Source organism: Clytia hemisphaerica, unplaced genomic scaffold, assembly GCF_902728285.1.
Source record: "Clytia hemisphaerica strain Z4C2 unplaced genomic scaffold, Clytia hemisphaerica genome assembly, whole genome shotgun sequence".
Classification (NCBI taxonomy): Eukaryota; Metazoa; Cnidaria; class Hydrozoa; order Leptothecata; family Clytiidae; genus Clytia; species Clytia hemisphaerica.
This window is the reverse complement of record NW_027103851.1, coordinates 56288-70330: the sequence shown is the minus strand read 5'-3', so window position 1 is coordinate 70330 and position 14043 is coordinate 56288. Positions and strand designations below refer to the sequence as shown.

The 14043-nt window shown below is 35.8% G+C and overlaps 2 protein-coding genes across 2 annotated transcripts; one reads left to right on the top strand and one right to left on the bottom strand.

The window, feature by feature from the left end:
- The first annotated feature begins 5044 nt into the window (after positions 1 to 5044).
- LOC136807656 (salivary glue protein Sgs-3-like) lies at positions 5045 to 6713 on the top strand. The gene is made up of 2 exons (XM_067064250.1): positions 5045 to 5190; positions 5896 to 6713. The coding sequence occupies exons 1-2, from the start codon at positions 5100 to 5102 to the stop codon at positions 6636 to 6638; spliced, it is 834 nt and encodes a 277-aa protein (XP_066920351.1). The 5' UTR covers positions 5045 to 5099; the 3' UTR covers positions 6639 to 6713.
- Positions 6714 to 8377: 1664 nt separating this feature from the next.
- Positions 8378 to 13822, bottom strand: LOC136807655 (tubulin alpha-1C chain-like). Its single transcript, XM_067064249.1, has 5 exons — positions 13651 to 13822; positions 11791 to 12013; positions 10773 to 11013; positions 9613 to 10379; positions 8378 to 9204 (listed from the first exon to the last, which is right to left on the bottom strand). Exons 1-5 carry the CDS (start codon positions 13651 to 13653, stop codon positions 9080 to 9082), a joined length of 1359 nt encoding a protein of 452 aa, XP_066920350.1. The 5' UTR covers positions 13654 to 13822; the 3' UTR covers positions 8378 to 9079.
- Between the last annotated feature and the right edge of the window lie 221 nt (positions 13823 to 14043).

The following is a 14043-nucleotide window of genomic DNA, read 5'->3' as shown; positions in this document are numbered from 1 at the left end:
CTGGACATTTCGATTTTTCACCCCCTGGACACGTGTTTTACCCCTGGACAAGCATCAAGTTGACCCCCTGGACACAAATATTTACCCCTGGACACCGCAGATTTACCCCATGGACATGGCAGTTTTTCAGGGTTTTTTCAATACCCCTGGACAATATATCCTCCACCCCCCATGAATGGTTTTTTTCTGGAAGAGCCCATTTATAATGTTTCAACTATATACAATTCTTCCGTTATGGTTCGGGAAATACTAAAAGATTATAAAATTTTACATACAGGGTGTCCCGTAAAGAAGTCCTGTGTCGGAACACCATCACGAGTAAAAAGGCAGGACTGTTTTTCGGGACATCGCGTATAATATGCTAATAAATGAATTAAATATCAAACAAAATTTCACAAACTATATTTCCTGGCGTGGGTCACCGTGAAAAAAATTGACTTGAATGCACTCGATCTAAAACTACCGTATGTGAGGACAATAATTAGGTTCCAAAAATTGAACCCTTACATTGCAGAAAAAAAGTAGTCAAATTTAAGTAGATTTGCGTAAAATATTGACCCTTGCGATGGAAGTTAAAGTTAAAGAGTTAAAAATGGTCAGATTTTCCCAAAATTCTTTTGCCCATTTTTACACCCTAACAGTGGCCTTTCTCTCATTCCGACCCTTACAGTAAGTACGCTTGGAGAAGCTTGAAAACGCACCCTTAAGAAAGGGTCGCTCACCTTGAGTGCCCCCAGCACGGGGCTTGAATGAAAATCCACCAAATTACAATATTGTGCAGTAGTTTTTTAAACTACCAAACATACTTTTATGCAATTTTAGTAACATCGATAATGACATCCAAAAAATATGTACGTTACGTAGATTTTGTTGCATAATGAGTAAAAAACTCTAAAAAATTAGTTCAAAATACTCCATAACTTTTTGTAATAAGACTTGGTCGTCCCAGTCCCATCTCTCCAGCTCCTCTGCCATCTTTGGTATGAACATACGTATGACGTAATACGCGTGTGGGTATGGGCCATCAAGTCCACGGTTTTTTATGTCTGTGATTATACTGAGTGTTTGAATAGAAGGTGGATGTTCATTTTGTCGCCCAAACCTCTTGTGGGGACACGCGGATTGCCTGGAATGTTAAAGATAAGGTTGAGTTTGATAAGATTTTAAGAAACTTGAAACTCATCCCAAACGGATGACGTTCTTTTTTTGATATTCTTGATGTTGATCCTTACAGAGTTAGTCGAAAAGACCAACTACAGCTTGCTTGAATAATAGAACTACTAAAGACACCCCTGTCTCACAGCCCCGGTGGAAATATTTTCCTCAGTGGGGATAAAAATTCCAATTGAAATCCAAATGGGAATAGAAATTCTATTGTTCCAAGGTTAAAAAAGTAGTGATAGTGGAGTGGAGTGGAGTGCAATTTTCACGTTACGGATGTTATAGGCGTTAGATGGACGTTGTTTTAACACATCTTCTGTATAGCTGTCTTTCCAATCAGCTTCTAAAAAAACCCATTACGATCAAACAAATGCAACGCTGAAAACATCGAGAACCAATACTAAATTTGAAATTTTGCTATGTATTTTGATCCTTCATTCTTTGATCCCAAATAACCTAAAAACGCTCCTAAGGTCAGTGGTACAGAGTCTTACAATATCAGTTTACCTTTCATTAGCCTCCATAGATCTGTGTTTGACACCCGAGATGTCGGGTGTCAACTTCGGAGAGAATTTTTAAAGCCGTTTTTAAAATCAAAAAACCCACGAAATCAAATCTTGGTTTCAACAAAATTTTACCAGATTTCAATTCAACCTCTATGAGAGTGTAATTTTATCAAAATAAATTTTTGACTTGTGTGGTTACGTTTCAGTAAATTTTTCATATATACATACAAAATATTATTTTAGCCAATATGGGATAAAAAATTTAACACGTTGTCTTTCAAGGTGAGGGATAAGCGAAATACAATGGATTACCATAAAAGAAGTTTTTTTTTCTTCTTCTTAACTCAATCGCAAAATTCTTCCATTTTGCCCTCAAAATCTCATGAATTATCAAACATTCAATAAGAAATTATATATTGAAAGTAACCTAGTATCATAGACAAATATAAAAAGTTTGCTCATCGTCAAATAATTTTGAAAGAATAAGTAATACAAGTTTTTTTCTATAAGAAAATCCAAGATTTTTGAATTCTTCGGATGTTCTTAACTTTTTGAAATTTAAGCCTAAAAATGTTCTTAACAAACATATTTACTTTTCATAGGGGGCGCCAAAATCCGCCAAATCAAGATTGACTACAATTACCTCGCGAGTTTGCTAGAATTTTAGTCAACCCACCACGCTACTGATCCTTAACAGTTTTCTATATGAGAACGTTTGATTTTTGTTTGCAACAATGGTATTTTTTTGACTTTCTCATTCATCTTATTGTCTTAGCATTTTTTTTACTCTACTGTGTATAAGAACATAAGGCTATCATGACCAAAATATTAAGAACAACAACGGATTCTAAAACACTAAATTTCAAAAGTATTCACAAAATGGTGAAAATAAGAACACTTATGTATTTTTCATGTATTACAGTAATTTGGGATTAAGAACATTTTAGGCTTAAAACTCGAAAAGTTAAGAACATCTACTAGTAAGGGCTTCAAAAATTTTCGAAGTTCTTATAAAAAAATTCATATGATCAAGAATGTTTTCTTGGGTAAAACTATTTTAGCCTGAATCTACCCCCATTAGATAAAAAGTATGCCAAAGCCCCAAGAACCGTCCGTCTTTATCGGTGAATTTGTCTTTTATCTCTATGCAAAAATACCTCACAGAAATCTTAAAATAAAGAATCTTTAGCAAGCAAGCAATTTTATCCGGGGGAATAAGGTTAGATGGAATTAGGCCGGTAAATCAAACCTTTATCGTTTCAATAGCCGATTTACTACTGTTCTTTTGAAGCCAGTTAGGTACTATAACATGCTTCAAGGGACGTATATCAATCAACAGGCGCGCCTCTCGATCAAGAAACGATTTGGACCTAATTCTTCAATTAAATTTAGCGTTATTTAATTTAAAGTTAGATAGAAATTTACAAGCTCGATTGTCCGAGAAAATATTTTGATCCGCATCCCGCAACTGCAATCCGCGAATCTATTGAAAACCGCTCCTCGATCGATATGAAAGTGATGATTATCTGCATTGAGTTTCAAACCCAAATCTAGAGTGGAATCTCAAACTTCTTCCAAGTAAGAAAGTGAAGCCTTGCTGTACTTCGGATGACGGACTGCATTAATTTACATCTTTGTTGTCATCATAGTATTCGGCAAAGTATCTCCGCGGCTTTCTTATACTATGTTGTTATGTTTTATTTTTTTCAAATTCTACAATCAGTGCCATAACATATTGGCAATTTTGGTAATTTTACCATTTTTCGAGAATTGAAGTTCGAGCGAGAATGTCAATTTCGTGGAGAATTTCCTTTTTGTGCCAAGTATTTTTTCACTGATTGTAGTTCCTATCCAGTATTTTTATGAAAACCACGCGGGCTGCGTAATTATTTTGTAGAGATAAGAATCCCTTTGAGTTTACAGCCCCAAAGGGGTTAGAGATTAATTTTTAACCTTTCTCAAGCAAGAAAAAGTGAAGCTTTAATATTTGCACCGCACTTAGAATTGCGGTTTGAATCTAGCCCTTTCTTCGTTTTTAAGCGGAATATTCTTCGAAATCTGGCGTTTGTGTGATAACCACGCGGACCACGCGTTTTGTGTGGGAAATCAGTGGCTTCATCTCCAATCCAGGAGTTTTGGGTCTAGCCCCTTCGGGGTTTTGAATTCAATGAAAAATGATACATAAGAGATTCGACTACGTTAATTCCTTATTAGTTTGACTATTGAGTGAAGAGTAGTCTAAACCTAGCCTAGTGAGGAATCCAAAAAATGCGTTTTTGATGATGGTCGAAATAACCGAAAATAGTGATACAAGATACCCTAAACATAAACAAGGGGAAACAATAAAGGAGACAAATGTATAATTGTGAAATGAGATATCTTGACTATAAAATGAAACGTAAGAAAGTGTGTTGGTTTTGGCGTGATATTTGGGGATGCATCGAGAGATAAATCTTCTTAAAGCCTATAACCGCGGACGGTTGTGAAGACCGCAGCGAGAGCCTGAGCCGTGACATGGGTATGAGCCTATCTGATCTGATGTATCAGAACTAGATGGGGTTTACGTAGTAACCCACACCCCCTAAACTGTAAGTACTAAGGTCCTAGCCTACAAGTAAAAAACTTAAGCCTTACAACAAGAGCCGGAGCTGTGATGTTGTTTAACCCCAAAGAGTGCAACGAGAGCCGGAGCCGTGACGCTGTTCTAAGAGGAGTAAATTAAAGAAAAAAAATCAAAAAAATCAAAACCTAAGCCTACAACGAAAGCCGGAGCCGTGTGACGTTGTTCTGAGGGTAACGGATCGATGAGAAAAGAGGAAAAAAAGGAAGAAAACGACCCAAAAAAAGCAAACTAAGTAGCGCGTGAAAAACCAGGAAAAAACGCTGGGACTAGGATTGATCGAAACGACTTGGTGCGTGTGTCTTCTTGCCGTCGTCGGTGATGGTTGATCTGAAAATAGAAGAGAAAAATATGGCAGCGAAAGGAAACATGTACAAGCAAATGGCGCATAAGAATAATTTGAGGGTGCCAGGGAGGCAAAAATATCTGTTTTGACTGTATGAGAGGATGAGATCAATGACCGAGCTCAAACGCTGCAAGTCGGAGTCCGTGGGATTGGGACGAGTAGAAGCGGGCGTGCAGTTTTAACCCGCCATATAATGTCGGGTGTTTGATTTGCTGATTGCGGAATTAACATGAGCTAAAATTTAGCTCTAATTATTAATTTATTATGTCAATGTTTCACGATTTTACGCCACCGTTTGCAAACGGTGATCTATGATCTACTGATTACATTCCATTGTAAAGCTATCATCGAGGTGCGCTTTTGGGAATTGGAATTCTAAATTCAAACATTGAATTTGTACATGAACTGGAGAGGGCGAGAATAATATTTGATGAACTTGTGAGAGAAAGTCATTCTTTGGATAAAGATGCAGTGTTCACAAGTTTTAGTAATTTCCATTGCAGCTTCCTTCATATTCCATGGGATTCAATCGAGACCTCTTACAGATAGAGAAATTGGTAAGATAAACTTACTTATTTGTGTTCTATTTTATTTTAGAATTACATAAATCGAAGTGGGCTTCGTGATTCTTTGAGTTCTCAATTTTGAAGTTTAGAATATTTTTTTCAGAGACTCTTAAATTTCAAAAGAAAATAAGGTATGGCAAAGCCTGATTTTTGCAGTACAGATAAAAAAGCGGAAAACTAAAAAATTAAATCTGAAGTAAAAAGTTAACAAAATATTTTAGCCTCAGAATATTTTTGATATAATTCTTTAAATATTGAGCCTTTTAAAGTAATTTTATATTTTATTTCATTTGGTTGTGTGTTGTCAGTCTTTAGAAAATTGCTACCTCTGTCTCGACTAGCCGGTATGAACTTTGAGGGGTAGAATGCATGTCTTGTATTAGGACTAGGGAAAAAACATTTTTTACTTTCTTGGTGATGGTACCCACCAGATTTCTACGACACAATGTCAGAATTATAAAAACTAATCCATTCTCCAACAGCAAAATATTTTCAAGAATTGGACCCAAATTATATAAAAATCGATAATATTTGATGTGGGATAATATCATTCAAAGTTTCAAAAACGTCAGCATCTTTCTATCTTTTGTTCAATTTTGAATTTTTCGGAGAGTTGACCGTAAGTATAATCCCTCCGGAACACAGAGACTTCATCATATTTAATATTTTAAGATTCTTATGGTTTTCCTTTTACAGTAAAGGTGTTGAATGATGTACTTCAAGATTACTCCAGAACGTTGACAGCACAAGACCATTCGAATGACGGATTTGCCAATTTGGCCGACCCTGGAGTTGCAGTACGTGGCCCAGATGATCCACTCGAATTCTTTGTCATTAAAAAGGATGGAACATCATCAAACACAGATAATCGATTAACTAAAATCACATCGACACGTCCGACATTATCAACCAATGTTGCCTCTTCTACATCGACCGATACAGTAACGACTTCTCGACCAAAGACATCTCGAGCTACGATATCTCAATCTACGATATCTCGATCGACAACATCTCGACCAACGACATCTCGACCAACGACATCTCGACCAACGACCTCTCGACCAACGACCTCTCGACCAACGACCTCTCGACCAACGACCTCTCGACCAACGACATCTCAACCGACGACATCTCAGCCAACAACCTCTCAACCAACGACATCTCAGCCAACAACATCTCAGCCAACAACATCTCGACCGACGACTTCTCAAACAACGACTTCTCGACCAACCACATCTCGACCAACGACATCAACTGACATCACAATTACAAAAGAAACAACCGCCCCTAAGACGCGCCCAACCACCCCAAACAAGGCACCCATTGGACAAAAGTTTCGCCAAATTACCATGAATTGTGGACCTGGTGACAAAGAAGGACAATATGTCTCCGGTGAAGCCAATAGTGTTGTTGTTAATATTAATGTTTATAAAAAGTGAATATTTAGTTTCTTACTCGTGTATAGAATTTTGTTTGTTAATTTTCCTGAAGAATAAGAATCATTTAAAACTTTGCAGTTCTTTTATCTCCGTTCGTTTAATTTGTATGTATTTTTTCGGAATTAAAGTAATGAAATTTATTTTTCAATACTGGCAGTTTCATGTTTTTACAAACAATCCTCAGTTGAAAAGTATGTATTTTTTCCAAATTTTGTCGACTACATGCAGGGAATGGCGAACAGACATTGAAAATATCCTCCTTTCGAGCACTCTTAAGAATCTTCTTATCCATTTCTGCAATTTGAGGCTGGAATTATCTCCAGTTTATTAGGTTTTTGCCAAGATTGTACCTAGTGTTCGAAATCACGTGAAAATTATCAATTATCAATTATTATCAATAACTTTCCTTCAGCCAGGCATCGCCCTCCGTCCTGGTCTGGGAGTCCATTTTTCTCCATTGAATACACTCGATATGCATAAATTTATTGTTGTCCTCGTTTTCAAATAGATTTCATTGCTATAAAACTACATACAGTATATGGCCCCCAAAACGGAGACGGCCCCCAAAACGGAGGTTTTCATTAAAATGAAGATTCTGACTTGTAGATTTATCAGAATTAAACGATTTTTGTTTATTTTGAAAGAGTGATGGTTATACTTAAAAATGAGCATGTTTTTGCTGGTTTAAGACTGATTCTAAATAACATATTTGCGTCTGAAAGAAATATTTTAACACCAAAATTAGGTAACAATTGCATATAACTCACTCTAGCTCCTTGGATATTGAAAATAAGTTATGAAAACGGGGTATAGGAAACTTTCTACACCTAATGCAGTTCAGAAAATGCAAATACATTTGTGACTTTAGAAGCTGGGTAAAAGATATAGCATCTTGAAGGTCAACCAGTATTTTGGAGTCAAAAATCAGCATTGACAAAACCGAAAATTCTAAATATGAGAAAAAGAAAAAATCTTGGAATTCCATTCCTATCACCTTGAGTTAATAGTTTATAACAAAAAATTATCATTATATATCAAATTTTTCGCTGAATCAGCAAAAACGACAAATTCTGTCATTTTTTTGCAAAATATAGGAGAAAAATATCTTTAAAGCTTAATATTTTCAGTTTCAGTTAAGCTTTTTTTCTAAAGTTTTCACAGCTTATTCCATACATGAATGGAACTATTTTCAAAAGAGATTGGTTTTCAAAAACTTGATTAAGACGTTGTTAAATCAAAATTGTCATTTTGAAAATTTCTAAATTTTCAGTTTGGACTTTGCAATATCGAAAATCTTGAAATATTTCATAAAAATCATAAATTTTACATCCATCGGGTCGTAAATTTAAGGGAAAACACATACATGTTCATAGTTTTTCCCCCAATTACCACTGGGCTTAATAATTTGATTTTAACTACACCTCCGTTTTGGGGGCCCCAAACCTGCATTTTGACAACCAGGGGTATACTGTAAAAATTTTATCAAGTAAATTTATGCCCAAAACCCTCTAAATCATATTTCATTGGGAATTTAAATAGGTGTAAATGTATAATTTCATAGCAATGAAATCTGTTTGAAAACGAGGACAACAATAAATTTATGCATCTCGAGAAGAGTGTATTTCATGTAGAAATGAAATCCAAGTCATGAAATTGTAGGAATTTTCTTCCAGGGAATGAAATTTTGGGCAAATTTCGGTGTATAAAATAATGTTGCCGATTATACTTTTTGAGATATTGTTATTTAGTAATTTTTATTGACATTTGTGCACAAAGCTAATTAGCTAATTAATTTCAAATAATAAAACCAAAGGAAAAATTCATCAAAAATTAGGAAAAAAACAACTCAAAACATTTCTATCCCTGGCAGATATAATAAATTCCTAATGTGATACAATATTTAATATTTTAGAAATTATTTTTGAACTTTTCTTCTTTTTTGGACAGTAGTGCTCATCAATGGATATACAAGAATAACAGGTAATTATTCTAAGTTAATTTTTTAAGTTTGAAAATAAGAAACGGTGAAGGTTGAACCGATCCCAAAATAATTAGCGTTTAGTGAAACTCCAGTTATTCACGAATGAATTTTATCTTATTGAACAATATCCTCACTGGGTTGCTTAAAGATGCTTAGAAATGAACGAAACAGATGAGATTGAGTTTCTAGATACTTAGATACTTTGATAATTGGTCATTTGAATAAAAATGACGCGCTCTTTAGAAAAAGTAACAATATTGTTTTATAACTGGTTAACGACCAACCAAATCAAATAAGAGAGCTTGTAAAAACTCAATCTCGTTCCGAACGAAAGGGGTATTTTTCCAATTATTAGATACTGTTAAACTCAGCTATCGGTATGAAAAACAACATGAAATAGAAGGGAGTAAAATTTATTTGTTTCCATATAAGCACAAAGTCAACACTCCATCTCATTGTTTCAATATTCTTCTCCTTCATCACTTTCATCATCCCCTGGTTGACTATCTGCACCAACTTCTTCGTAATCTTTCTCCAAGGCGGCTAGATCCTCACGAGCTTCTGAAAACTCTCCTTCCTCCATACCTAGAAGAATCGAACAATATATAATATAGGTAGTTTACATCATTACATCATTAAAAAGTAGGGCAAAATAGGAATTTCACAAGCAATTTTGATATTAAGCTGGGGTTTTAAGTCTCCATAATCCGAACACGCACAGGCGTGAAACAAATTAGTTCGAGTTAAGGAATTTTGAGTTATGTTTATAAGGCATTGGTAAATGAAGGTAGCATAGGACCTTTTGGAGCTAATAAGACACCACTGTAAGGAAGTTTTGAAAAAATGATTATTCGAGGTCGTCCATGCCTTATAACCTATACCTAGTATGGTGTTGAGAGGGTAAAAGAAGGGAAGTTATACCAGACAACAATAAAGCATAAAACAATTTCCACCCACCTTGGGTGTTGTTAAAAAGAGCTTGACATTTCTTACCTTCGCCGACATACCAATGTACAAAAGCACGTTTAGCATACATTAAATCGAACTTATGATCAAGACGAGCCCAGGCTTCAGCAATAGCAGTTGTATTGGACAACATACAAACAGCTCTTGGAACTTTAGCGAGATCACCACCAGGAACAGCTGTCGGTGGTTGATAGTTGATTCCAATCTTGAATCCAGTTGGACACCAGTCGACAAATTGTATGGTTCGTTTTGTTTTGACGTGTGCGATAGCGGCGTTGACGTCTTTTGGGATGACATCACCACGGTAAAGTAAACAGCATGCCATATATTTGCCATGTCTCGGATCGCATTTCACCATTTGGTTCTCAGGATCGAAACATTTATTGGTGATCTCCGATACTGTGTTCTGCTCGTGGTATGCTTTCTCAGCAGATATGACCGGAGCATATGTCGCCATTGGAAAATGAATTCTTGGGTAAGGTACCAAATTAGTTTGGAATTCGTTCAAATCGACATTCAAGGCGCCATCGAATCTCAACGATGCAGTGATGGAGGAGACGATTTGACCAATCAAGCGATTCAAGTTACTATAAGTTGGGCGATCAATATCCAAGTTTCGACGACATATATCGTAGATGGCTTCGTTATCGACCATAAATGTACAATCAGTATGTTCTAAAGTGGTGTGTGTGGTCAAGATGGAGTTGTATGGTTCAACGACAGCTGTGGAGACTTGTGGTGCTGGATAGATAGCAAATTCCAGTTTTGATTTTTTACCATATTCAATTGAGATTCTGAAAAGATAATACGTTTTCAATTATGTAGGATTTTTCAGATTTGCCTTTCAAGTTTTACTGGAAAAGGATTTGGTCCCGTTTATTTCCTAGGTTTCTTAATACTTACTTACGTAGCTCTGTAATTCCATTGCTCTGACGAGAAATTTTTAACGGCCTTTTGAAGCTTTAAAGAATTGAATTTCTCCATTTCACTGCAAACTTTATACCTTATCGGCCCTTCTTACACCGACCCTTATTGGCGTTATTTATTTTTGGGCTTGTGGTGTAATAAGGGCCGGCGTAAAAGGGACCGGCGTTAAATTAGAGCCGGCGTAAAAAAAGGCCGATAAGGTAGGTACTTTAGTCCTATTTTTTTTCTTCAAATATTGGTCCATACAATTATTGCATTACCTTTCCATCAATAATGAAGTGAATCCAGACCCGGTCCCTCCACCAAACGAATGAAACAACAAGAATCCTTGAAGACCAGTGCATTGATCGGCTAACAAACGAATCCGATCTAATAACCGATCGATAACTTGTTTCCCGATTGTATAATGTCCTCGAGCGTAATTATTGGCGGCATCTTCTTTATCGGAAATGAGTTGTTCCGGATGGAATAAGGTGCGGTATGTACCGGTACGGATTTCATCTATAAGCAGGTATTTTGAGAGTGAATAAATTATGTAAGTGTACACAAACTTGAGATGAAAAAGGAAAATTATGATTTCCCTCTCCATTCTTCTCTACTTCCATACACCCCTGTCTCACAGCCACGGTGGAAATTTTTCCTCAGTGGGGATAAAAATTCCTATTCAAATCCCAATGCGGATAAAAGATATATTGTTCCAAGGTTTAAAAATCCAACGGGCATGATTTTGGAGTGCGCAATTTTTAAACAATGAATTTCGAATTTCCAAATCTAACACATAGTATCTACTGTTCACATGTACTAGTTTCCCAGCTGGCATAAAAAAGTCATAAAAATTTCCGTCAGGCGTCCCTAACAAACGTTAGGTAAACGTTAAAACCCGGGGGGGGGGGGTACTAGGGTTGGTGAATGAGGGGTATGTGCGGACGGGACCTCCGAAAATCGACCAATAGCAAGAGAGAGACTGATTTTTGCTGAAAAGGTGACCCTTAGAGAGACTTTTTGAATTTTTTTTTTTTTTTTTTTTTTTGTTTTTTTTCGATTTTCGAAAAAAGTCATATCCCTTTATTACAAATTTTCTCTGTAAATCAAAAAATTTCCTAAAAATCCTGAATTTTCCGACCCTTAGAGAGACTTTGAAAGGTGAAAAAACTGACCCTTACCATCCGCACATACCCATCATCCATCCATCACCCCCCCCCGGGCGTTAAAACAACATTGTTTGCCAGTTGGGTTGGGTATTTTTATGGGGCATCCCATTTAACTCAATTTATTTACCGACAACAGTTGGTTCCAAGTCACAAAAGATAGCACGTGGTACATGTTTGCCCGTTCCAGTCTCACTGAAGAACGTGCTGAAGGAATCATCTGCTTTGCCTGCTCCCTCGCCTTCACTCATTGTTCCATCAGGTTGTAAACCATGTTCCAAACAGTATAATTCCCAACAGGCATTACCCATTTGGATACCGGCTTGACCGAGGTGGATTGAAATACATTCTCTCTATTAGAAGAAAAGTTTAGATGAATGAAAGTTACACACCCCTGTATCACGCCATAGACTTCAACACGATTACCGTTAAGCAGGAATAATCCAATCGGAAGGCTACATTAAAGGGCCATTTCCAATGGGGATAGGCATTTTAAACTCTAATGGAACTGTTGCTAACATTTGGATACCGGCTTGACCGAGGTGGACTGAAATACATTCTCTCTATTAGAAAAAAAGTTTAGATGAATGAAAATTTACACACACTTGACTTATGTCACAGACCAACTGAAAGAGTCTGCTAAAAATCGGTTGTTCCGTTAAGAAATGTGTAAGTCCAATCGGAAGGCTATATTTAAGGCAGATTTTAAACCTTCGTACCAAATTATTGTCGATTTTGGTTCAAACTTTTGAAAATCACAACCTTTTGAGAGGTATTGTCGATTTTTGTTAACTTGGAGTCTTTTCAGAGAATAAGCCGAGCAAGCTCGACCTGGTAAGGAAAGAGAATGTATTGGTTTTTTTGTAACTTTTAGAGATTTTTGAGGGTGTAAAAATGGGACCCCTATGGCTTACATATACCCTCCCCCCCTCTGGGGGAACTTAGGAGTGATTTCTAATTTGTTTCTATGTCAAACTATACAATGTCATATATTTGGATCAAGAAGGACATTGTATCGGATAAGTTTTGAATCTCTTCCCCATCTCTTCTTTAACTGTTTAAAAAAAGACCTTTCTTAAAAGGTATACTGATCCAAAAATCTTATCTAAATTTTTCGCCTTGGCGATTTTTATCAACCACTAATCTAAAATAGTTGAAAAAAAGTGAAGATGAAAATATGTGTTATTTTGATTAACAGTAATACTAATTATACCTAGACGGAAACCCCCGTTATTCACTGTAAGCAAAATTATTCACTACATGCTTTTTCAATCAATATTATTTTTACGCTTTTTAACTTGGTTTCCGAAATTTGAAGAAAACAAAATGACTGTTCGGAAAAGAATCAGTTTGAACTCGAAGCGATAAAGAACTGAAATAAATGATGACAGCGAACTATAATGAAAACAAAAAAATTTGAAACACGTTTAGGAAGATTACTTTCACAGTTTGTAACAGCGTACTTATTTTATCAGCTCAGTCAAAATATTTATTTGAAAAATTCGTCATCTTATCGTCGATAATTATAAATTTCAACCATCGTTTTTATTTTGGTTCATTATCATAAATTTAAAAAATCTATCATTTTCAAAAAATAGTAAAATTTCAAAGGGGTGTGGCCTTTATTCTTTTTTTCGATATCAAGTCAGGGTAAATTTAATTTTTACTCGGTTCTCAAATTTTGAAAGAAAATGGGCGTGGTCGCCATATAAACATTTCTTGAAATTATTCTCATCCTGTTCTTATTGTTAGTTCAAAATTTATGTATTCTAGGCTTGATATACTCCCTCTGTTCTTAATTAAGTTTAAGGCTCGGGTACCACGGTACCACGCCTTCATATTAAATCTCGTTTGAATATTATTCTTTACTTAAAAGATGGATATTTATACAATAAAAGAATTAAAAGCAGACGCCTCGATACATCACCGGCCACGCCCTTAAATATTACAACGATATTGGAGTATGATATAAAACGAAAGTTAAACTTACCATTTTGATAGAATTCTTTTAAAACGTATTGTCTGTGTAATCACTAGATATTTGTTTTGTGAAAATTTCTTTCCCTGATCTGTACTCCACTTTGTAGCGTGAATGCAACGATATGCTACCGCGTGTCTGCTTACTAGACCTGCCAACTAAATTAAAATTATTTTGGTTTTTCGAGAAAAAAAAACAGCATCCCAAATTTAAAAACTTTTGAAAATAAAACTCTATGATGGAGAGCGGAATCAATTAAAATTCACATATGAAAATCTATAGTGAAAGATTTTATCCTCTTCTTCTTTTGTTTAAAATGAAAGATTTTCATGCGAAATAGGAGTGCACTGTAAGACTCGGTCGACGCGACAAAATTAAACATATGTAGTGTGAAATCGAAAGAGA

Excerpts from the sequence above, each read along its gene's own strand:
- LOC136807655 (XM_067064249.1), bottom strand. Across the intron at positions 11,014-11,790 it reads CTTGGAACCAACTGTTGTCG|ATGAAATCCGTACCGGTACA; the intron begins GTAAATAAATTG and ends ACCTGCTTATAG. Across the intron at positions 10,380-10,772 it reads ACTTCATTATTGATGGAAAG|AATCTCAATTGAATATGGTA; the intron begins GTAATGCAATAA and ends TTATCTTTTCAG.
- LOC136807656 (XM_067064250.1), top strand. The coding sequence starts at position 5,100 with ATGCAGTGTTCACAAGTTTTAGTAATTTCCATTGCAGCTTCCTTCATA. Across the intron at positions 5,191-5,895 it reads TCTTACAGATAGAGAAATTG|TAAAGGTGTTGAATGATGTA; the intron begins GTAAGATAAACT and ends TTCCTTTTACAG.